Source organism: Hermetia illucens, chromosome 7 (genome assembly GCF_905115235.1).
Source record: "Hermetia illucens chromosome 7, iHerIll2.2.curated.20191125, whole genome shotgun sequence".
NCBI classification, from domain to species: Eukaryota; Metazoa; Arthropoda; class Insecta; order Diptera; family Stratiomyidae; genus Hermetia; species Hermetia illucens.
The window spans coordinates 13,905,505-13,930,325 of record NC_051855.1 but is presented as its reverse complement, the minus strand read 5'-3'; the positions used below and the strand labels follow the sequence as shown (position 1 = coordinate 13,930,325).

At 38.4% G+C, this 24,821-nt stretch overlaps 2 protein-coding genes across 7 annotated transcripts in view; both read right to left on the bottom strand.

Moving 5' to 3' along the window:
• The window catches only part of LOC119660740 (metabotropic glutamate receptor), a 37,160-nt gene extending 35,830 nt beyond the window's left edge, over positions 1 to 1,330 (bottom strand). For all 3 annotated transcript variants that reach the window (XM_038069440.1, XM_038069441.1, XM_038069442.1), the window contains exon 1: positions 789 to 1,330. The gene's annotated coding sequence lies outside the window, so the exon portion shown is untranslated. The remainder of the gene's footprint in view (positions 1 to 788) is intronic.
• A 4,256-nt stretch (positions 1,331 to 5,586) lies between these two features.
• LOC119660745 (sodium- and chloride-dependent GABA transporter 1) lies at positions 5,587 to 17,033 on the bottom strand. 4 transcript variants are annotated; one of them, XR_005250475.1, is made up of 13 exons: positions 16,376 to 17,033; positions 10,977 to 11,148; positions 10,600 to 10,867; positions 10,287 to 10,388; positions 10,037 to 10,226; positions 9,712 to 9,979; positions 9,546 to 9,649; positions 9,298 to 9,422; positions 7,452 to 7,696; positions 7,102 to 7,305; positions 6,872 to 7,039; positions 6,497 to 6,788; positions 5,587 to 6,408 (listed from the first exon to the last, which is right to left on the bottom strand). XR_005250475.1 is itself a non-coding variant. In XM_038069470.1 (12 exons), the coding sequence occupies exons 2-12, from the start codon at positions 11,112 to 11,114 to the stop codon at positions 6,693 to 6,695; spliced, it is 1,908 nt and encodes a 635-aa protein (XP_037925398.1). In that variant the 5' UTR covers positions 11,115 to 11,148; positions 16,376 to 17,033; the 3' UTR covers positions 5,587 to 6,692. The 4 variants fall into 4 exon arrangements, 3 of the variants coding, with proteins under 3 accessions (XP_037925398.1, XP_037925399.1, XP_037925401.1); XM_038069470.1 differs by having other exon boundaries at positions 5,587 to 6,788; XM_038069471.1 differs by lacking the exons at positions 5,587 to 6,408; positions 16,376 to 17,033 and adding an exon at positions 15,254 to 15,389 and having other exon boundaries at positions 6,647 to 6,788.
• Between the last annotated feature and the right edge of the window lie 7,788 nt (positions 17,034 to 24,821).

The window sequence follows — 24,821 nt, the reverse complement described above, 5'->3', positions numbered from 1 at the left end:
ATGTCACCAGTTCCTTCACTATTCGAAAAATATAGAAAGGGGAAAATAGGATATTCAAGGAGTTTGGAGCGGGATGAATTAACACCGCCGATTATGAGTACTTCTCTAATTGATATTAATATTTTTAGTTTATAATGTTAATTATAATTATAATTCTCATTTTATAGAAGGCACAGAAAATTGTCTTTTGAGAATTATTTGAATTTTTTTCAATTTTCTGTCGCATTCTAGAGAAAATACCTTATGCACATTCAGAAGATTACTAGGTGAATAATAGATGGAAAATGTTGAAAACTTATAGTTGAAAGCTTGTAAGCGGATAATAACTTTCGACTAGTTTTTCTAGAACTGCCTCAAAATACAGGAATGTGGCCAACACAAATGAAACTAGAAAACTCCACAAATCTGCTTTCAACATTACCAGGAATCACAGTAAGAGTTTGAAAGGTTCAGTAATGAGGTTGATAGTTTTATTTAGTTAGTGTTGATTTAGGTATGATAATTTAATAGAGCTAAGTATTCACTTAAAGTGAAAGGTTAGTTGGTCTAGTCTATTGTAGGGTGATACCTGTATATAAAGGGAACCGAATAACAAACAACGTCCGGATAAGCACTTCAAAGAAATTCCAATTAAGTTAATTGGACTATCGATTCAAAATATATACATTTATATAGACGTTTGGATGGTGCATTTCTATTTTTATTTACTTTTCCATTCTGGTTTCCAAGTATTTGCTATTGCTACTCTCAGTATCCTAGGTCAGTGTCTCCAAAATTTTCCAACTTACCTTACAAGGAACAATTTGTGGTCGCGTGTATTTATCTAAGGTAGAAAACACAGGAACACTTATTATTTATTAAAATGTTTCATAGTATAATTGAGAGTCTTTATCAACTGATAGGCAAGCCAGGTTTTATGGAAATCACATCACAAGTATACAAGTGTTGTTTTGTATGAAATGTTTATGTTATGTTTATAACTTTTGAGACTCTAAACCGTTTTGAAACGACACTTTTTTAAATTCGAATACATGATGTAATGTAGAATCTTTCGTTATTTATAATCAATTGAATCTCATTTAACCCGAACAGTATCTCGCGGAACATAGTATATTCATACAATATACAGATATTTTAAGACTATTTATGTGGAATAAATTAGACCAAAAACTTGCTTAGGAGCTATAGTAATCATTTTACACGAATTCGTTACAATTAATGGAATCTCGTTTTTCTACTAATATAAGATTCGAATACCCTCTAAAATGAGCCCATCGACACTATACGGTGTGACTTTTATTAGATACACCACCAACTAGTGAGTCTAAGGTTTCCGATAGAACTGAAGTTATTCAGAAATTGTGAGTGCACTTATAAACAAGTACTCGAACTTATGTTCGAACTTCATGTAAACAATAGGAAATTTCGCAAAAAGTTTTCGAACATCGAGGTCAAGATTAGTAATAATAATCAGCTTTCAGGTACAGTAAATTCCTGTTTAGTTTATTCGTCTAGATTATGTTCAGAAATCTGTAAAAATTGACAAAACAAGCCCATATTCGTTGTTTTTAGGGACCTTATTGCCATCTCGATAAATTCTATCAAAGATACAATAAATGATTGAATAATAACATTAAAATACTTATGTAAATCATATTTCTTGTATACTGTATAATTGGTTTGTTACAATCCGCTCTATAACATATCTAGCCGCTAAATTAAATATATATAAATTCACAAAAATTTTGTCAGTACTCTATACCCTCGATTATTTGATATCAAAGGCACCTTCTCCTCTTTATCTACATATACAAATTGTTGTTGGAAATCAACCAAGCTTTTTCGAAATAAAGATGAGTTTTCGAAAAGGATACGCGTTTGCGTAATAGCACATACAATATATTCTATCCTAGTGTCATTTGAAAGCTTCCCTAATAAAAACCTAATTTTTCATTAGGATTCTATGCAAAGGAAACTGAATCATTTAGTTACAAAGTTATTTATATATAGTAATTCATTTCATGAGCAACAAATGCTAAGGGTATTCCTGAATATTTGAATATCCTTGTCCACACGTACACATATAGCATGAGTTTCATGCATTTAATTCAATTTCCACATTACTATACGATAGGTTGCTATAAATTATAAATATTACCTTTGCTATCTGCATTAATCGATAATTGAAAATGTAATCAACAACTTTAACAAATGTATTCAAACAATTATTTCGATAGTGCGTAACTACTTACGGCAAGGTTATATCTTATCTACCCAATCCCATTTCTACTTTATAGTTTTTTTCTCCTTTGAATTTAATTTTTTCTCCGTGTTTGTTCGAACGATAAGGGTCGATTGTAAATAGTCAAGCTATTATCATAATTACGGGTATTTACGGCTTAATGGGGATCACCCACACGGCCGGTTCAGAGACACTCCGGTAGGCTGCTTTGATTTGCTCAAAAAAGCTCATCTTTGAGTCAAAAGTCAGTACAAGGTACTCTACCATTGGTTTTGGCTCGATTATAGGACTCGCCGATCGATATGGGAAGCAGGGTCGAGATTCTATTTCTGGTCAAGATGACTACTTCGTGTTTTTCCTGCGCAAGGTTGAGACCATGAGCAGTCATGCACCACTTACCCGTCGCAGCAATATACCAAGTCTGCTCTGTGCTTGTTCAACAGTGCGTCCGGCAACAAGCGCTGCAACATCGTCTGCATAATCAACCAACCAACCAATCAACTCTTTTTGCACTTCGAGTCTTAGCACGCTATCGTAGGAAGCATTCCAGAGGTCCTGCCGTAGGATGATCGTCTCGTCCGGCGTTAGATAGACACTGAAAAACGTTACTTCCAATTACCAAACCCAGGCAAAACCTAAGGTCGGTGCTGTTCCGAACCCAGATGGCAAGGGTACCGGATATTTCGGGGTGCCCTGAAGCTGGATCCTTGTTTTAGTATTGCTCACTGATGAGCGCTAGATCACCTTTTTTCGCCTCAACGAACTGTGCCAGGAACGGTTTCACTCCCTGCATGTTTATCTGCAGGATGCGAATCGTTTTGACCGCGTCCAAGCTCTTTCCAGTTCTACTCTGGAGATTGAATACCGCCACGATCCCTGCATATAACGCAAGTCTCCTTTTCGTTGCAGATATTCGTCTTATGGCCTGCATGAACGCGATATGTTGCCCTCCTATCAGGTCCCCGGCAGGATAGAAACGTGTGCCCATATTGTAAACATCTGTAACATTTTGTTTTGGTGTACCATATTCGTATCCTACATATCACCCTATTAATTTTCCCGCTGTTAAGGAACTTCCTCGGGCATTGCTCAGTAAGTTTCACCACATCAAATTTTTGACCTCGCTCTCTTTTCGGTGCTCGGATTTTTAATTATTTACCCCCGCCACCCACTCACTCTCATTATTTACTCAATAAGGGAGTAATGGCAACCTCCAATTTTAAGTTCGAATCCGTCAGGAATGTTTGTTTCGTTTTTGTACTTGTCTTACTGCAGTAAACCTATTAATTGTATAGCATAAAGTGCAATGATAAGAACATTGAAGCAGTTGAAGGAACAAAAAAAAAACAATAAAAACAAAGAAATTGTGATGATGCCGACAAAACAAAGGTTTTACGTTTTCCTCATCTTCCATTCACAATCGGGCTTGGGCCCGACTACAAGGTTCTCAATAAACACTAGAAGGGATCTTATTAACCATATACATATGTTTGTTCAGTGCTTTTCGACATCGAATAGGGATCGGATAATTGAAAATATTTCGAAATTATTCGCTTTTCCTACAGAGCAACACATGTATAACCCTAAGCCTCTTTGAAAACCAGATTTCATTAGCCTAATAAGCCTGCAACCTTACTGGTGTTTTACGTGTACCCAAAAGTTAGTTGATTACTCCTTCATTAAGAATAAGTGGGAAAGGGCCGATGATGAAATTATCCTTTCACTAATTGAGCACTTTAGAGGAAATTAATTTTCATATATGTGTGGTCAAGAGGATACAAAGCGAGAGAAAGGGCTTATAGAGGTGGAAATAATAAAGCCATTATTGTAAAAACATTTGTCTCTTGAGGAAATTCTGATTGTGCACAATGAAAATTTCGTCTGCGTTTGAATTTAGCAGTTCGTAGATAAATGACGCTCTTAAATGTTATGATAATTTGCTGAAGTTTAGAAGTATTAATGTGCATCCCTTTTTGGGATTCAGTAGATGTCTAATTAACTTTATGTTACTTCGTCCAATTCGTTCGGTAATAGCAAATGTCACTGTTGGCTCAACATATTAAAACTTCCGGTGATTAAAAACAATTTATCGAATTTCCGAACAAAGCATTAAGGGGTAGATCTAGTGGCGTAACAACCGGTGTCCGGTCCTCATCTCATCCAACAGCTCGTTGGCGGCGTCGATTGTATCCAGGTCGTCGTCCCGTTTTGCAGAGCGGAAAAAGTTTGCCTTTGCGTTCCTGACTCCAAACTGCACTTTATAGTCTACCTTTGCCAGTGTCTCTAGGCGCTCTGTGGGTCTAGGGTTCCTCCTCCTTGATAATTACCCAGTCATTCATGGGAATTTTGGGGTTTTGAAGGTGGAGGGATTGGACGCGCTTGTTCTTATCCATGCGGATCTTCGACAACCGGATGCGAGCGACCGCTTTCCTGGGAATCTTGTCGTAGGAGATGGCTTTGAGCTTTACGCCCTCCCAGGCGTTGCCGATCTTAGCGGCGCATGAACCGAGAACGTACCAGGAGAATTGGTCCTCGCAAGCTATAACGTGGAACTTACGGACCATTTGAGGGGAATCAAAACAGGGGATGAATACCGTGTGAGATACTCAATGATCACCTCCGACAGCCTGACCTAAACGCGGGTCCACACCTCCGGTGCTAGTCTGCCGCTGGTGGAATTGCCATCCGCCACACGTAAGTGGCTCCTAGCCATGTCGCTGAAGAGTTTCGCAGTTTCTGGTTCGTCGGTTGGCTGCTTACTTCGTTCATTTGATAAATATTTGTTTCTTCCATTTATTTGATCCCATTTTAAATAAACGTCCGAAAAGTACATTTGTCTGCTATATAACAACAATCTTCATGGATATATCGCGCGCTAAATCCCTAGAAAATTATCTACACATAATAAATATCTTATTCCGTCGTGTTGCTGCCGCACTGTCAGAATGATTTCATACAACCTACTTTTCCATTCTATCTTTACATAAGATGTATGTACATAATAGATACTTGTACGATTTTCTGCCAATAAAATTTATAGGTACAAGAAGTCGTCATGATTATGATGGCTATGGCATGGATTACACTCGTACTATCTAACCGATAGGATGAGAAACAAGGATAAAAATAACATTGGATATGAAATGATGATATCGGAATGGTATAGAAAAATAAAAGATTGTAGAGCTCCTGCATTCAGAAACCTATTTTCCAAATGGGTTTAGGGGATATTTAGCGGAATTCGTGAGGAAAAATAACAGCCAAGATACTTGCCTTTTTGCCTAGCGTCTCCGTTGTGATGTATTCATCTTCCTTGGGAAGGTTTACATTGAAAAATCTTGAAATTTTATTTTAGTATCCTTTTTTGTTAATTCCTTACTTTTATTCCACTTTAACTATGTTGAACAAGTGTATAGTATATTGTTTTCATTTTCTTGTTACTAACCTATCCACAACGCACTATATTTTAGCAGTTCTGCTATTTTATTGTTATCATGACGTGAAACTTGTAATATCTTTTTTTTTTTTGTGTTTTATTTATTTGCCATTTTCTCAAACAGCGCTCAAATATCGCATAAGTTGAGTTCAATTGAATATAGATCTGCGTTTGCTAATATATAATTTCACCGCTTTCTCTGTAATTGAACATAATATTTTCCATATTTTGCCGGAGAAATGTATCTTAAATTTAATTGAATTTATCTAAACTTGTTTTCATAGACTTAGCTTTGAGCATTGTAAATTATTTTCTTTGGTTCGTATGGCACTCGGATAACTGAATTAATTTTGATTAATCGTGGTACATTTTGTTATCTTTAATACACTCTAGAATTTGTTTTTAATTTTTATTGTCTTTCTCTCTCAGTGAACACATGTAACCATATTCGATATTTTATTTTCCCTCCGTTGATCCAAGGGAAAAATTAAAACGTATTAAATAGTATTGTTCGCCTCAAGGTCGCCATTTTCATAAGTCTGAAGGCATAATATGTTTTAGATCGAAATATTATCTGTGAACAAATCTTTAACATGTCAAGATCTTAAAAATTAAGAATATTTCATTGATGTCACTAAAACTGTTTCATCTAAAATCTAAGAAAAGTAATACGTCGTTGTTCTGGAATTTACCTGCCCTTTGATTTTAAGGGAAAAGACAACTGTATGTGCTGAAAGTAGTAGCCGAGGAAAGAGTGAGGTGAAACATAAATATATAGGTAGCTGGGATTTTTACATTGGTAAAAAAAATCGTCTTACTCTCAAATGTTGGCTAATGATTGCAAAGTTCTTCTTGTTTCTATTCGATTGTTCTATTCGCTTAAATCTTCTACTCAACTTTGTTACGCTATTTTGCCCTTGTCCGAAGCAAAGGCAGATAGATATACCAATCTTCCACCTTTACTAATGTATGTAGTATAACTTTGCAGTTTTAATTTATTTACTAGAAGAAAACTTATAAAGCGTATGTTTCGACTTTCTCGTTTTCTTGTCGCATTTTCTCACGTAGCGATTGAACATCGTCCTCTATCCGAACAATCTGCCGAATTTTCTGTAATTATAAAAAGGAAGTCATGCCAAAATCTCCGACTCAATCACTGCTAGAAGCTAAAATTAGGGTTCTCTTATACATACCGTCGCTCGATCCCCTGGCGTTTTCATCCATAACCAAATCATATAGCCAGGAATACAAAGCATCGAGGAAAGGGCTGTAAACCATCCAAATGCATGCGACCACCAGGGATATGAATAATTTAAATATTTTATAGGTGTCCATTGGACTAAATTGAATATAAAGACGCCCTGGCATAGGAAAAAAGATGCTTTATAATATATTTTATGGCTTCTTTCCTGGAAAATCCTACCACACAAATTAACGGCGTTGCTATACACCAGCAGAATTTCCACCAAACCAATGGATAATATCCAATCATATCCTTGATACCATCATAGAAACGATCAACACCGTAAGCCCAAGAGATCGACACGCATTCGAAAAAGATCAAGAACAGCAGGCATGAACCGCTTACTGCATAAGAGTCCAAAATTTGAAAGACGTACATTCCTCCCTGCGACATAGAAAAAGAGTTCATGGAATAGTGCTTTCTGACAAGATGTTAGGTATAGACTACTCTCTTAAATCCTTAATTTCATATGTGCAATTGTAATGAAAGTTACAAAACTAAATTCATAGCTTCCCTTAAATTTTGCTTACTTGTGATATACATGATAATCCAACCAGGTAACTTAACGCGCACACTACGGCTATAAAAAGTTCCTTTCGCTTCCGTAACAGCTGTGGCCATTCGTCAATAACGGCCGTAATAAATCCTTCCATAGTACAAAATTGAGAATCCAGGCCAATCAATAGAAGCATAAAAAAGAACAAGCATGCCCATAAAGGTGATCCTGGCAATTGAAGTACTGCAGAAGGATATGCAAGGAATGCTAACCCAGGACCTAAAAGAGTGAATTAAATGATTTTTATTATATACACACTACTGCAATATAAAAAGGCAATTTATTTGAAAATCCCGCAAGTTATTGACCACTTAGAAATGAGTATGAGATGTGAATAATAGAAATGGGACGCGGAGTTTTTTTTCGAAGATGATGTCCTCGATTGCTACTGATTGAAAAACACAAAAGTGCTTGATTTGTTTTCATTCATCTGAACAGTTGGACTGAAAACTTCGTAGGCTAACATATAAAAAAAACATTTTTTTTGACAAAATTGGATTTAATTATCCAATCGCCAATGCCTTCGAGGGCAATACAATGGTTATAACGGTCATACAATCTTTCGATACCATTTTTATAGTACGATTTGTCTTTAGCCTCAAAAGAGGACTCCTCAGTTTCGGCGATTATCTCTTCATCGGCGCTAAATTTCTTTCCAGCGAACATTCTCTTGAGGTCTGAGAACAGGCAAAAGTCGTCGGGGGCCAGATGTGGAGAAGACGGTGGATGCGGAATTCAGGTAATTCCCGACCTTCTTACTCCAGCAAAGCACGAAAGAGTGACTCAGACAGTAATGCTCCACTTTCAACAATCTCTGGGAGGGTGCGCGCCTGACCCTGAAGAGAGTTTCCGAGCAAATATAAGCCGGGATTGCAACTCAGTGCATTCAACGTATGTTTCTCAATGGGTCTTTTTGCCTCCCGCTGGAAGATTGTGACCCACACATAAACCCACAGAGGGTTCATCAGCGTATTATCTTCTTAGTATGTTCGACAAAGCGGGGAAACTACTTGAGAAGCTCATAAACTCAAGATTAACGTGCTGTGGAAGACTACACTAAAAATCATATGGATTTAATACTGGTAGGGCCACATGGGTGTTAGCCTATAAACTCTTTTTTAAGCCCAACTGGTAAATAAATTTTTGAATGTAATCACATTGCCGATTTTCATTTCCGTTTGGCCGAGTATGATTGACTGAATCTATAGTGGAAGTTGCACTTATGTGGTGTTTACTCAATTCGCTCAGATATGTACGTAATAAGGTAGAAACTTTTTCGGGCGTGCTTTTAACTTAATGTTATACGATTGTCATTGTGTCCTTGTAAAATCAGCTTGATGACATACCAAGGGAAACTTCCCTTCTTTATATCATATTCATGTGGAACTACGACATGGCACGTTCTGCTGTGCATGATGTCGAATCGTACTGAACCATGTGGAAACCTCATAGGTTTCATGTGTGGCAGCACAGTATAACGTGGGAGATTCATTCAAGCTCCGATTTTCTCATGTCTCTCATACTTTGAATTTGCCATTCAAAACATGCAGGAATGCGGAAGTTAATATATTATATTTCGAAATGCAATTTGGTATTTTAATTTTGTGTTCGCTCTTCCCAAACCACTCTACGTTCTATGCTGTTCTTGGAAGGGGGAGGCGGTGGAGGGTTCAACAAATTGAATATGGAGGTTGCTTTGATTCTGCTCGTCAAGTTGGACTCGGTCCTTTTTGCTTCCTTTGTTGAGGATGTAAAAATAACGCAATAGCAATCATATTCTCTCATGCTGTATTTTTCTTGATTGTTATATATACACTTACCTGAAAGAGCTACTTCAGCAACAGGACGTTGTTGTTCATGTGCCATGAAACCAACAACCGAAAATATTACAAACCCAGCAAACATACTTGTACTTGAGTTTACTGTACACACAATTAATGCGTCCCTGGAATGGGAAATTTAATTAAAAGGCTTATTTGTTTTACTCATAGCCATACGTATCCGAGTGGTTGTCAGCTCTTAGATACGAAACTACAATTATTTATTTAGACTTAGCATCGACACTTACTTGTAAACGTTATTTGTAAATTTGTTGTAACTTCCTAAAGCCACTAGTGTTCCTAAACCAAGTCCATATGAGAAAAAGATCTGCGTAACTGCATCTATCCAGACCTTTTTCAGAAAAGCAAATGGAAATGAAGATCATCTTCAAGGACGATTGAATAAACGCCTACCTGCGATTCACTTAATTTTGAAAAATTCGGTATTATATAAAATTTGATCCCTTCGGCAGCTCCAGGTAATGTAATGCCACGAATCAGTAGAATCGTTAATAAAATATAAGGGAATAAAGCTGTGAAGTAGACAACTTTTCCGGTCCATTTAACCCCTTTCCAAATGCAAAAATAGCACAGAATCCATACAAGTAACAGAGTTCCAGCTAGTTCCCACCGGATACTTCCCACATGTTCAATTCCATCTGAGATCATTAGCGCACGACGTCTAGAAAGATTTAGAATTGGCAATCAAAGGAAATATTAAAGGAATAGGGTTACTTACTCCCAAAACTCCTTAACAGGATCAGTGATATCGGAAGCTGATATATTGTTGCCAGCAGCAAGACTACAAATTTTCGTTAAACTGCCATTGATTTTGTTTACTTGCTCCCAGCAGAGTAGATCGTTGCGTTCATATGGATTGACACAATTTAATGTATTCCAATAGTTGTTACATGTTCGCCACGGCACGTCTAGTCAAATATTGCCCAGAGTTATGTATTGAAAAATTCTGATTTTGGAGTTTTTCTTACCCGATTGCATTGACATAAAAAAGTAGAAGATAGCCCATGCCAATATCACAATATAATAGACATTCATCCAGCAGGACATAACAGCAGCTGCGTAACCTATCCCTGTACAATTGATAAACAATATCAGATATGCCATTTCGTTTGAGGGACGCTATAAATGGAGGAGGCGGAGAGGAGGTGGATGATACCATAAGATGGCAATTGAAACATGAATAGAAGCCGAGATTTCTATATTGTTTCCGGTACCTTAAATCCTCTCATCTGACAGCACTGAACAAGCAAATGATTATTACAAACATAGATGCATATTTACCTTTAAATATCGGTGCAATTTTAAAAACACCCAAACCACCAATTGTTAACATTTGTCCAAGAGCTAATTCCATGAAAAACATTGGTATACCAGCTAAAATTAGTGTTAAGAAGTATGGAACTAAAAATGCACCACCACCATTCTTATAGCATAAATATGGGAAACGCCAAACGTTGCCTAATCCGATAGCTAAACCGACCACCGATAAAATGAAATCTAATTTGCTACTCCATGTACCACGTTCAGGTAATGTTGAAACTTTTACGACCTGTACGATTGGAAAATTGGAAAAACAAATAAATATGAATGCAATCCACATAATTATTATAAAAATAAAAAAAAAAAAATTATAATTCACAATTAAAAAATCTATTCACCTGACAATGCTGCGTTCCTGCTGAGGACGTTTCTGTTGGATTTCTTAACAAAGGCATTTCGATTGCTTCATCTGTTCGCTTCGGTCGTATGTTAAAGGATTCGTCTAGAGCACCATCTGTACTAGGCACGTCTGTCATCTTTAACAAACTGATGGAATTTGATTCCGTTGTACTGTAAGTAGAGTAACACATAGATGTTTTTTTTCAAACTAAAACGTAAAAAATCTTATTGATTGATGATTGACTGCTGCCTCGGGGGTTGTGGATGCATTCCCCTTCCATGACGCTTCATTTTATTTCAACATTACATGTCATTGTACGGGAGCAATAGAAAGCTTTCATATTGCTTCCTGGTAGATTCCAAAATATCAATCCTGGATACATCTAATTATTTGTTCCTGGATTGAAGGAAATCATGCCTACAGGGACTACTCTGTCACCAGTCAGATATGATCCGCAATATTCCGCCACTGCAGCCCAGCGCTCGTTTAACCCAAAATTACTGAGATTAAACAAAAAATTTGTCAAAAAGCTCATGCTCAAAAACCAGAAGAAAAAGGTATGGAAACCTTTCGCCTTAGTTCTTAGGAGAGCAAATATGGATCGATTGCCGAGACTATTGTGCGTGTTTGCTTCCACCCAGCTTCCTACAAAAGAATTTAGAAGCATAATTCACTAATTCCACTAAGATCCATTGTCATTAATCATAGATGCATCTTTGAGGAAGCACTGCCTTTGGTTCCCGCACAAGTCAGGAAGTTACAACTCCAAAGATTGGCTTGTATGCGCATCCCTGAAGGTCCTCTATGAGATTAACCCGTCTCCATCTGCACATATAAATGCAAGCAAGGGGGGCAATCGTCAGGATGGCCGGAAGTATCAGTGAGGCGGGGAGCTACCTAAATCGAAGGAAGATTGATATTCTTTCTAGGCGGTACCCCTAATTATTGATACCAAGGGATAACATGACAACGAGGTTTCACTTCGATAAGAAGTTTGAAACACGTTGGAGTAACAAGGCAAATTGGGAGAGCGTGGCTGCGGCAACTGATTGCTTGGCACACTGGCGGATCCGTCACAGCAGAGGCAACAGGTGCCGGGGTCATTGATCCAAGGAAAGGGAATGTACTTGGAGCCACTATCATATTCCAGGTGGAAATATACGCCATAGACAGATATGCTTCCTTTGATTTCCAAAGGAACCACAGACGGCAGAACATCGCTATTCTGACTGACAACCAAGCAGCGATCAAGGCACTTAGGTCCAATCAGGTGAGCTCTAAACTGGTATGGGAATGCCTCGAGAGACTGAATATCCTCCACCGCCCCGACACGCGACATCGGAGGTCAACTCCCCCAGGGATCTTGAAACGTGTAGGCAGGTCCTCATTAAGGTGGATGCTCCTCGGAGGCCGCTGCAACCACGATACGAGGGCCCCTTTAGAGTTCTGGAACGAGGCGAGCACTCATTCAAGCTCAACGTCCGGGGCGGGCCCAAGTCGGTTTTTTGTCAGGCCCTCACTTGTCTCGACCGCCGTTCAATCCGGCTCAGAGGCGAATTCAGTTTCGCGCCTCCGATGCGCCGCCGCATTTGCTGCGAACAGCTTAAATTGTAATATTTTTCGCTGAAATTTACAGCAAGTGTTCTTAATATGTTTTTTTTTATAATATTGTAGTATTTTCATTTGCCCGTATCTTACAAAAAAAAATGTTTTGAAAAGTATCTTTTTTCCACCGTACAGATCGTGCTTAAATTTTCCAAAAATATGGAATATGACTAATTACAATGTCTAAATTTGGTGGAATTTCAACTAGTACTTCCCACTGAAAAAAATCTCAAAAAGTACGTAATGTGGTTTCTCCCCTTAACATATCAGTTGAGAAGGGGTTACTCTCCCCGTTTGACCTTCTTCCTTTTCTTCAGTCTTTGGCCCACCCCTCTCCTATAATGCAGGCCATCCCTTCATCCCTTGGCGTTAAATTTGGAAAAGATCTATTGAAACTACATTTAAACAACTTGAATTCTTGACTCATATCGACTCCAATGCATTTATCATGGTTCAGCGGCACCAAGCGTTGCAGGTGGGGAGGGAGATATTTTCTCATGTTCAAAACTAAGTGTAACATCGACTGAAGCGTTTGGTGCAGCAATCAAATTGAATCTGGGCGTGTTAGAGCCCTTCATTCAAGTCAGTAATGCACTCAACCATGGTTGTTATCCTGATTTGACATAGGCACTCATTCACAACTGAGCCGACTGATGTGTTTCCGACTCAGGCACCAGTGAGGTTTGAATTCCGTTCCTACAGCCTAGTGCTCTCCTACAGGATATAATAGCATTTAGGGACGATTATGTCTAGATATTCTGAGATTAGCAATAGACATTCCATTTCTAATCATTGAAAAGACGTATTTTTCCCACACCCCTTCTTGTGTGCCTCTTGTAATCACATTCTTAACTTCGAAACTAAATTTATATAGTAGAGTCCCGATAATTCGTATGGTCAAGGGACTGTCGTTTTGGTACGAAATATTGGAATTACCGATTATTGGTTGTGCAAAATAAAGAAAATTAACTCTGATGATTTTCAAATCTGTACGAATTAGCCAGAAATACGAGTAATCGATGTGGCTATAAATATTATTTTCATGATTTGACGAGAATGACACACCAGTTTCGAATTCGTGGACCTCGGCGCTAAACCGGGGTGTCTAGAGTTCCTTACTAAGGCAGCCCTAGACCGGACACGGGTTGTTGCGCACACCAGTTGGATACTTTGTACAGTCGGGTCGACAGGATAATGGTTTGGAGAGCCATGTCCTACTATGACGCTTGTGAACTTCAATTGTTGAAGACAATCTGGTAAATAGCTGTCAATAAAAATTGAACTAATTAAGGAGGAGACCAGTCCCAGCCTAGACCCGAAAGTTGAATTTCTGCCTTTAAACGTGTATGGGTGTATGGGCCAGTGCCCAGAGGAGACCATAACGCCAGGCTCGGCATACCCTACAATTCGCATTGCCGAAGCTGCGAGAAAAGGGGAAACCCTCATGCACTTTCTTTGCGATTGCCCAGCTCTAGCTAGAGTCAGACTACGGACACGGAGTAAACCATTCTTTGGGGACCTCAGAGAGATTTCTAGCTGGAGGGTGGGATAGCTACTTTCCTTCATGAATGCTACGATCTGGTTCTGCAGATTCGTCTATTGAAGTTTTTTGGCTCGAGTTATATTCAACTTTGGGTGCACTTTTCTGAAAAACGGTGAGAGGGGCATTATTCACACATTTATTCACAGAAATCTTTCGGAACAAGTGGGTTATAAATGCAATTTAATAGGTACATTGCATCCCCGATATTTCTTTAGGCTCATGTTGCTTCCGGTCCGCCATTAAGTGGATTCTCAAACAAAATTCATGTTGATTCATATAATGTACGATATATATTCCATTGACATTCATCCAGCCGTTTCTGAGAAAAGTATATCTTAAGACTCAAAAACACGGATTTTCCAGGTGAGCCAATGATATTTTGCGTTATCGAGTGGCTTTTTTATGGAGTTTTCTATTCACTTTCGGTATAGCCCTCACATTACCTTCACTCTACGATTGTTCTATGTAGTGTGATCAGGAAAAATATTTTTTTCGGAACAAGTTTTTTTTATTGCTGTTTGGCCTGTCACCCTCTTAAAGCTTTTGAGCGATGGTATCACTTCCCTTGATTAGTATGACTATTAGGATTATTAGGATTTATGAAGTTATTTCAAGCATTGTTAGCATTGATGAAGGAAATAAGTTGTTCCCGAAATATGGGTATTTGCAAGACCAATAAATAACACTAGCCACTAGAAAAAAACAAGTCTTAATTATTATAGATACTTAATGTAGAAGGTATGCTATTCAAGTGAAACGCAATGTATATAGTATATCTTTCTATACAATCGACTTAGAACTTTCTAAATATGTATATGTATATATATAATATTCATTTGAAAGTGGAAATGAGCTGGCAGTCGAATTATTTATTATATATCTGCTCAGCTAGTGTTTAAACTTTGTGAGTAAATTATTACTAAGTTAACAATACAAGACAATCTTACGCTGATTTTTAAATACTTTCAAAACCAAAAGTGATTAACATTGGATCAGTAGTAATATTTACGAGTATATAAATCACTTATTTGATTGTCATTGTGACCATTATTTCCACTTAGGTAGTATCACAAGCACCTTTATATCCGAAAATGAATTATTTTATCCTAAATTTATTAACAATTTACCGATCTATAATTTCGAGCTGCTAGCAATGATTCCGATATTGTAGTGAAAAGCTGAGAGATGTTTACCTATGCCCTAGGGGAGGCTATGTACTTCAAATACTATACTATTGTTATTAGTGGGAGCTTAACGAGTAACGTCCGGTAATATGGGTCTCTTCATACTGGGATCCAACTCAATCCACAGTCTGCTAAATGTATCAAATAATTTAGTGGCTTAGTCATTATGGCTGCAACAGAGAGACATGCAGGTATCGGGCCTGGTGTATGTCCAACTCAAGATACGTCCCTTTAAAACAATCTAATGGTTTTCCGCAATAAATTGCAAACCATTGAAGAACCCTTACTAGTTAAAGTAATTTAATAAATAATATCTAATTGCTCTTCATCCACAATTGATCTGGTATAATGAAAAATCGCATCTTTCCGCTTTTCCCCATTCTATTTTCCCGATCACTTTCTTCGTGTTAAATCAATTTAAGTCATTACAGTCATTATTCACTGTAATGCGAGCTTCCACCCAAGGGGCTAGCATGCGCATCTACCTACTATTATATGTATTCTAGGTGAACATGTTACCCATGGTTGACCACAAGTCCCACTGTCACCCCTCCGGATTGGAAACGTTTGGCCATTAAAGTCGGACCGCAAAGAGCAGCCTACCACAAAACAGAACAAAGTGATCTCTTATTCTTTGTCATCTTTTTGTATGCTGTGATACGTGTTCACTGTACATGACAATAGTTTATCCACTATTGTAGCTTCTTCCTCTCTATTTGATTTTTTTATGATTTAGTTCCGGTGTAGATAGTCTTAATTTGATGGGATTAAATGAATGTGTTGTAATTGAAAGTGATTAGGTGTGTGCAATTAAGGTCTGACCGGATTGGAGATATTTTCTGGTAGTGATTTTTCATAAATCAGATTAAGAGAATTCAAAGATGATTGACTACTAATTATAATCAATCGATATTCCGCACATTTCATCCGCTTCGGAAGTTTAACATGCAATATTTTTGGTTGATATTTTCTGTTAATACTAAAACTGAAGATAGTACCATTAACGGAAAAGACTCCTTTTTTTAGATGCATAGAATAAAATTGAATGATTTCGTAAGTACATACCTTGTACGGATTGTGGAAGGATTTGATTTTTAATTTACTCTCGGTTCACTGCACTTAAAATTTATAAATAGAGCTCTCCAATTGTCAAACACCTTTTTATATTTTTTATATATTCGTCACAATATATAACACCAGCCGCGAATGTTTCAAACACACTCCGGCAGATTAAAGGATAGTTTAGATATCATATAAATTTGGAAATTCATAATCTATGCAAACTTTTTACTTAGTCCGTCGTTTATTGTCTTTAACAATTATAAGAATGTTTACTTTTTTATAAATTGAAACTTTCTATTTGAATTCCATTGTGGTTTATATATCAAACAACACTTTCTCCGTTATAATTTCAAAAAAACACTTCATACAAAATTTCGACTTTTAATATTATAAAGGTCAGAATCTTAAAAATTTTAACACTATCCGCAATTCAAATACAGCATCCGTTTAAAAAAAATAACAACATCCAAAAATTCACCAAGTCAAACTAAGCGGGATTAATAATGCCTATTTCGCTTGAAATTCGTGCTTCCTTTTTTTTGTATGCTAGCTAGTTGAAAAAAAAATTAATATACGGTTGGTGAAAGAAAAAATCTATTGCCAAGCCTTGTGTGTCCCCACTTGGTTTGAGGTCTTCCAAACTACTGATTTCAAGAGCTGTTTAAAAAGTCCGGTGGTAAATATTTTTTATACGTATGTAGCATTTTTTTTTAAAACCATACTAGAGGGATGGGGTACTTTGCATAGCTGTGGCAATAGAAAAAAATAAAACAACAACAGCGAATACAAACGAATTCCAAGTATTACCACTATGTTCCCCTGTAATCATAATATAATCACCAAAAGTAGCATCAGCCTCAGTGGCGGGTAGTATCACTGTCACCATCATCAATCTCCACACAAGAGGGAGACAATATGGAACGCATGTGTGTTTCACAATTGTTTTAGATACTATATATGCAATTGCTATGACCGATTGAGAGATGGTTTGGATTATGCTGGTAATGGTTTTACATATGCTGGTACTATTATGTAAAATCTGGCTATTCAGGTGTTCCATATTCTCAAATGTTTCTAACATGTGTTACACATTATCTCGGCTCTGATTGTTACCACCCCCGGGGAAAGAAGAGTTAATAGTTCCCCCAATACCATTCAGTGCAATATCCAAGTCATCCATCCATTCATATATGTAGCATTATATATAAAATTTCACTTTTCCATATACTGAAATGCTCCTTTCGTGGATTGCTCAGTAAAGCAGTTGTTCAGAGGTTAATGTTAGTTTTTTTTTCACATACAGACATAGTTGCAATTCTCATCCTTGATCTTCTCTATATGACCTCATATGCGGCTAGCGATTCTAGTCTTTCCCTTTTTGATGAGAAACAGAAAATTGCATGGAAATCTATGCCTCTGTACTCTTTTGCACATCCGCAGTAAATAATGGGCATGCATAAGGTAGTGCGGATGTGTGCCTTTCCTTTCCCAAAACGAGATCCTGCAATATTTTTTATTTCTCATATCATAAAGATGAAATCGGGACGTTGGTATTTCCTACAGTAGTTCATTAGAAGGATTCTTAGTTTTCTGTACGGTGAGTCTTTGATATAGCGCATGTGACTTAACACCAAATTTTCATCAAGTAATGAAGAATAGACTATGATTATGGAAGGCCACACTCCGAACTATTGTGTCCTAAAAGATATGCGAATCCGGTGCGCGACACTTACTTGAAACAAAAACACAAGCAGTAAACGTTTTCTTACGAACGCAACAACTGTGGCCCCACATTGGGCGCCAATTCTGTTATGGGCAATTAATATTACTATTTCGAAGGGGCCCTCATAAGGTGGCTGCAGCGACTTCCGAGGAGCGTCCGTCCTAATTAAGACATGCGTACAGGAAATCCCTAGGCACGACAGCCTAGTAATGATTTTCGTGTGGTTGTCGAGTAATGGCAGCTTTAGCATTGCGTCCTCGAACAGATACAAAAGACCAGTAGAGTTGATTCCTGACCTGATGTCGAGAACAAGGTCGCTAGGGAGTCTCAGGTTACCCTGGCCGCTGAGTACAAGGCCTTAATGACTTCTGCTCATTTGCCAGGTGTTTGCTGTTGAGGAATCGCCTGGTATTTGGCGAAGTCTTTTTTACTTCGCTGTCGGCCTCCTTATTCTCAGCAATATTGCATGGCCTTCTGCAATGCAATGACGGCTCTGTTGAGGTCTTCCACCACTGTTTCTAACTTTATTTCGCTCCTTATATCTTAGCTCACCTGTAAATGGGTCATTTCGTCACTCAGGTATCTTGTGTAAGAGTCCCATTCTGTTCTCCTGGAATTCTTTATTATTCTATTTACTTCCGAGTTGCTCTCAATGTTGAATCTGATTATTTTGTGAACCGACATATAAAGCTCATTCAACACCCTCCTAATCTTGACCAAGCTGCCCATCAGAGAGTTGCTGAGGGTTATGTCTATTCTTGTCTGGCGCTGGTCACGAATGTTGGTGTGTTAACTAATTATGTATTTCTAATTCATTATTCAGGATGAATTCCAGAAGGTATTCACTCTTCGATTAATGTCGGTGCTTTCTCGGATCAGAACTTCGCCAGTCTAACGAATAATTCCAGTGAGATCCTGGTGTCGTCTGTTCGGAAGTATCCTGATGTCACGACTGCCTCTCGAGTTCTTCCCCCAGCTTCCAAATGCGACTTGGACAGGCCCATGGTCTCCAGTTAGAAACTTTCAAAGACATATGCATCTTAAGTTTCTTTTGAGAGTAATGCAAGGTCATGGTTTTTCAGAAGACAAATCCCAAATTACTTGCATACTTCCTATGGGGCTATTTTAGTGCTGGTCATGGGTTACATTAGCGCTTGAAGCGCTTGGGAATGTATACCGTCACCATGTGTCCCCCCGGTATGTCATCCTTAGCACATATCGATAGTTCCGTTCTCATCCATCCTGGCAGTTTAGGAACTATAGTCCTAAGTCGCGCCGTCGTGTCTTCCGTCGCGCAGTCTATCAATATTAAGATTTGGTCGAGAGCGTATGTCGGTATACAGCTCCTTATTTCGTCCCTCACACATCTCCATTCTGATGAGATCCTCAATTATTTCTGGTTCTTCACGAGTGAGTTTTTGGTCCGGAAATACCGGCGGGTCTTCATCCCTGTTCGTCCCGGGATTCCCCCTTCCTTGAGCTCGAATTTAAGTCTTTTGAGAGCATTTCCCTCTTACAGGCTGATTTCCGCTGCTCCCGATTTGTTGGCTACTGAAGGCTTAGGTCTGTCCTGAGCCTCCTTAAGATAGATAGATAAAAATAGAGGATGCTTCCCAATTTAAGATTCTACGCAGAATTGCTTCAACTCAGTACTAAGGAAATATGTGCAAAAGTTGATCATCTTCTGATGCAGTCTATCTTCTCATTTTAACCAACAATTTCATTGTCTTGATTCGCTCCATCCACATCTATCTACAAAAATATATACTCAAATTATTTAGGCTGAGTAAATATTGTATGGGAAGTGCATATACGTACATATGCATGCATGCGGTACTTCTTTTCTTTTAATAAGATACTTTGTGTTAACCGAGTATATAACTACCAATGTGGCTATGTCAATATCGTTTGCATTTTTTGCCTATGTTTAGTAGTAAATTTCTTCGGATTCTTCCTTCTTTTCTGTTGCAATTGTATATAACTATCTACCGACCCTCTTATGGAATTTATGTCGTATAAATTCCCTATTGTTCTTTTCAAGATTTTTTGTTGTAAGCCCTCTTTATGCTTTTCTTTTTTTTTTCTATTTACTGTTTCAGTGATTTCACCTGTAGATCTGATTTTATGAGGCTTTTAAAATTGCCTGGTATATAAAAGGAGCTCACAGAGCAAGGCTTCAATTAATGGGGATAGGATAAGTGTGTAGAATCCTAGTAGAAAAAGAATTACCAAAATATGCACTATACAAGTAAGCAATTTGAATTTCAAGCTTTGGACTCACATTTCTCACTTGCATCCCTGTCTCCTGCGACTTTATTTTCCAATTAAATTCCAAATTAAATCCTTCATTGATATCCTGTAAATGTAAAGATATTCTCTTTACGTCCAAATTGATTTATTCCCTCGAAACTTTACTTCACTGCCAGGAAATGTCCGAACGAAAATATCTTTTTTCTATGCTATTTCAATTATATCTAATTCCAACAGATAAATAGCCAATTTAGTCTACGTTCTCTCTGCATACAGTATATCTATATATGTATTTACGTATATCTGAAACTTTGTATCACACGATATGAAGCACGGCTATGGGTTTGCATATAAATACCGTGTTCAAACTAGACGACAATTTCCATATGAGTTTGTACTGAAAAGACCTTTTTGCTTGTTCCGTCCACAATGTGTGCAATGAAGTTATCACATACTATTTACAACTGACCGTATATGTATCTACTGTCCACGGTATGATTATGTCTTCTCTCTACAGCATTTTGGCCCCGATTTATTAACTTTTGTTAATAAATCATCTCATTAAACGCTTGATGACAGTTACTCCAAACATTTTAATTTTACGAAATGCAAACATATGGGATACGGATATGTATCACTTTAACTATTCAATCACGGATCCAGATACCTATGACCAAGCGTAGATGTACATAGACCTAAATATCCAAATGGTGATGCGTCCCTATTGAGCGGTCAAGGGATGGACCGAGAAAAATGAAGAAGGGGGAAACGGAAATATGAATACAATCACCAGGTCTTGTTTCTATTTATTGCAACCTTATATTGACAAATAGATATATATTTCGATAATTTCGAGCTAAATAAAATTAAATACTTAACATTATACATAGTTTAGCTTCTAGCATTAATTTGTAGGGCGCGCTATGATGTCTTCTAGTCGTTGGGACAACATCGCTTCTAGTCCTGCTTTATCCTGATTCGGTGCCTCGTTTACTCTCATATTACCTTACCGATGATGATCAATAATACCACTATCACCGCACTAATGGTCGCAGTATGATTGCGATAGTTTCCAGTGGCCAGAAGGACCTCTTTCACTTCGTTCTGTGAATTACTGAAGATTGGGTGGCCATCGCCGGGAAGCGAGGAGTAGGGCTGCTATCTTGGTTACTTTGCCACTTGACTCCTTCGTAATAGCCTCAACATTCCTTCTGGTTATTGAAACTGTTGCTCGAGATATCATTCCGTCAAATTGTATAAGGCAATTGTCGTTAGGATGGATTACATTGACATCCTCCAACGATATCTCGACCCTCTCGCCGTCACAGATCACCGAAGTCGGTGCCATCAACTCCTTCCTTGGTTGTTACCTGGTCTGGACGACATGTTGGTTTGTTTGGCCGTTCGTACACCGTATCTACCACACAATTAGGAATAAGATTTATACCTTTGCAAACGGCTGAGTTTGTGACACGCCTACCGGAGCTCTGCAATTTCCCAATCCTGCGCATAAAATCTCGACAGGCGATCGTTATCAGGTTCATAACTGAATTTACGACAGTTTCAGCTGCAGCGCCACTATCCCCAGGACTGTGTCAACCACTTCAAAAGCTATGTATTGATAATCGCTTACCGAGAAGTCTTGCAAAACTCGTATACTGCATATTACTCAATCGATTCTGATTTTCCCGCTGTTTAGAAGTTTGGTGCTCTAAGGTAGCGAGGAGACTGAGAGGAGCTGAAATTCTATCTGTTCAGTCAACATCAAAATGGCCAAAGGGAAACCTTAAAGGGGTGGGAAACGCTGTATTTACTATGGTTTGCTTGTCGTGATGTAATAGGCGGATGTCCTGAGGCCGTGCTAGATTAATATTTTATTGCGCTTCACATATTGGGTTCATCGAGGGTATCGCAGTGTGTACCAACATATACGGTATCCAAGCTCGCCACGACGATATCCAGTTGTTGAAGGACGGTTCATCGGTTTACGGAGGATGACGTAAGCTGGTGGAGCTTGGAGTGCGTTCTCAATCCAACAGATCCCTATAGAAATTCAACTGGCAATTGCACCGGTCTAGGAGGAATCTTTAACGAAAGCGAGGTGGCTGCGGTGTTAAATAAGTCAACCTGCTGTTGGGGTTGTTTCCGCTTTTCGGGCATCTTCTGTTAGTCTCCATGCCCGCCTGTAGTACGAAAATTTATCTAGGAGCTCCTCCAGCTCCATCAGCCCTTTTTTCACGCCTTTGCTAGCGTTTCTGGAGGAAAAAGAATTGTTCCATACATTTATTATGTGTTACGTATCCAGCACGGCCTGAATTCGTGTAATGGAAAAAAATTATTGCATATCTACGCCATTCTGGGCATCCAAGGGGGACTTTGTTGAAGTATTTCGTTACTGTATTAGTGAAAAATGAATGCACGTAAATTAGTACAGCAGACTCTCTATAATCCGACGTTTTCTAATCCGAGACGCTTGGTAGTCCGATGCACCCTCCCTTCAAGGTGGTGCGGCCTCACATGAAATTATATGGAGTCTTGAAAGTTCCCTACTTTTACGGAAAATTATAAACATAAACGTAATTGTTACTGCTTCGGAGATATCGGAGACAACCTTCTTAAATTTGGTAAGTTTAGTCCTTTGATTCAAATATTGAATATCCTTCCGTTTGTAAGCTTCCAAAGTTTAAGCCAAGGCCTTGACCAAAATATGTAGTTTCAGGTAGTTCATATTTTGCACTGTAAAAATGGGGATATGCTAGAGAGTGCTGAAGCTCAAGGACTCAATTCCTTAGCTTTTGATATATCGACGTATCACGTTTAATTCCTTTAACAAAAGCTTTTACAGTAGAATCCCGATATTTCGTCGGGTCGAGGAACTGACGATTTGGTTGATACGAAATATAGGGGCTACCAATTATCGGTAGTGCAAAATACGGACGACGGAGACGGTGTTGAATTTTAATTCCTAAAAACATTTTGCTAGAGATACCGCGAACATGTATTGATTATAAAAAAAATCAACTCTAGGGACTGACAAATTTGTCCGAATTAGCCGAAAGTACGAATAATCGATTGTGCGAATTATCGAGATTCCACTATGCTTGAATGCATGTGTTTGTCATCAGGATAACGTTCCGCCATTACACACTTCTAGAATACATTTTTGTATGTAGATTCATTTGCTTTAAGTAGTTTGGCTCGTACATATGGCGAGGACTGCAAAAATACTACTACAGTACGATATCCCCGCCGAAGAATCCTTAAAGCTAAAAGGATGTACACGACGGTACCACCCAATGATTAGAACGACATATGAGTTTTTTGTGCTACCAGGTTGCGTTGATAAAGCTCTAGTCGGTGGTGTTAGTGAATCTGTTGGGGAATACTTTTGATATTAATTCAGGAACAGAGCGAAAAAATGGTTACAAGCATACTTTCCGTAAGGTCATCCTTTGAAATGTTTAAACGACTGCTGATGGGATTTTAACAGCAGTTAGAGGAAGACAGAGTGTTCATCTTTTATAATTTTTGGAGAATTTTTTCAGAAGTTTCCGCAACCTGTATGTGACATTTCTATAATCACAGAACAAGTCATCCTTTTGGACTGGGATTTTCATTTGTTACAAAGAGCTTTGAAGCCCCGCAGGAGTGGCAAAGGCCGGGGCACACCGGTCAGGAAGCTCGAGCTTCAATGGGAAGCTTTTCTGGAGTATGTTTCTGATGAAACGATTTTGAAAAAAGGACCCAATATAAACAGATGACTCTGCAAGCTCAAGATGCAATAAAAGTGGGCGAGTGGAGAAGCATCTAGTCCATCTACTCGTATTCGCCCGCGACTTCAATGTACAATGGACATTGCATGTCGGCGAGGTTGGTTGTGACAACAGCCGACGTCATTTCGAATTCGGCAGCTCTTTTAGGCCAATTAATTAAGACCAAAATCAACCCATTGTAATTCAACAAATTGAAAATCTAAATCTAATGGCTTGAACAGTCAACGAACTGTAACTGGGCCTTGGCAATGTTTGCCATACTGCTTGCCTCTTCAGAAAACACTAATGTGCTTGCAAACATGTGGGTGGCGGTGTTTAGTCCGCCAAACGCTTTTGGAGGTTTAGAGTTTACGGTAAGCGCCAAACATTTTGCGGGTGTCGGCGAGCGAGCGCTACATAATTGTGTGGAATAAACTTCATTTGACAATTTGAACGAGTCGTCCGTCCGCTCGTTCGCGTTCATTGTACCTTGTGCTTAAATGCTGGAGGGAACTCATCAGCTTTCCTTTCCAAAGGATCAGACACAGATGGTGTAGCATTTACAAATAAAGGTTGAGCTCCTACCGAATGTTCACTATGTAGCCCATGGAATTGGAAGTATCTGCCGTTGTTAGCTCCACGTGCCTCAGAAGGTCCTTTCTGCTAAATGAGGAAAGTTATGAGCATGCATATGTCAGTTGTGTCGTCGTCCAGTTTACGTCCT

Bases quoted from the DNA above. Each gene is read 5' to 3' on its own strand.
- LOC119660745 (XM_038069470.1), bottom strand. From the start codon at position 11,114: ATGACAGACGTGCCTAGTACAGATGGTGCTCTAGACGAATCCTTTAAC. The intron at 10,227-10,286 runs GTAAGAAAAACT...ATATTTGACTAG, and splicing joins TTTTATGTCAATGCAATCGG to ACGTGCCGTGGCGAACATGT. The intron at 7,697-9,297 runs GTAAGTGTATAT...TCACTCTTTTAG, and splicing joins TGCTGAAGTAGCTCTTTCAG to GTCCTGGGTTAGCATTCCTT.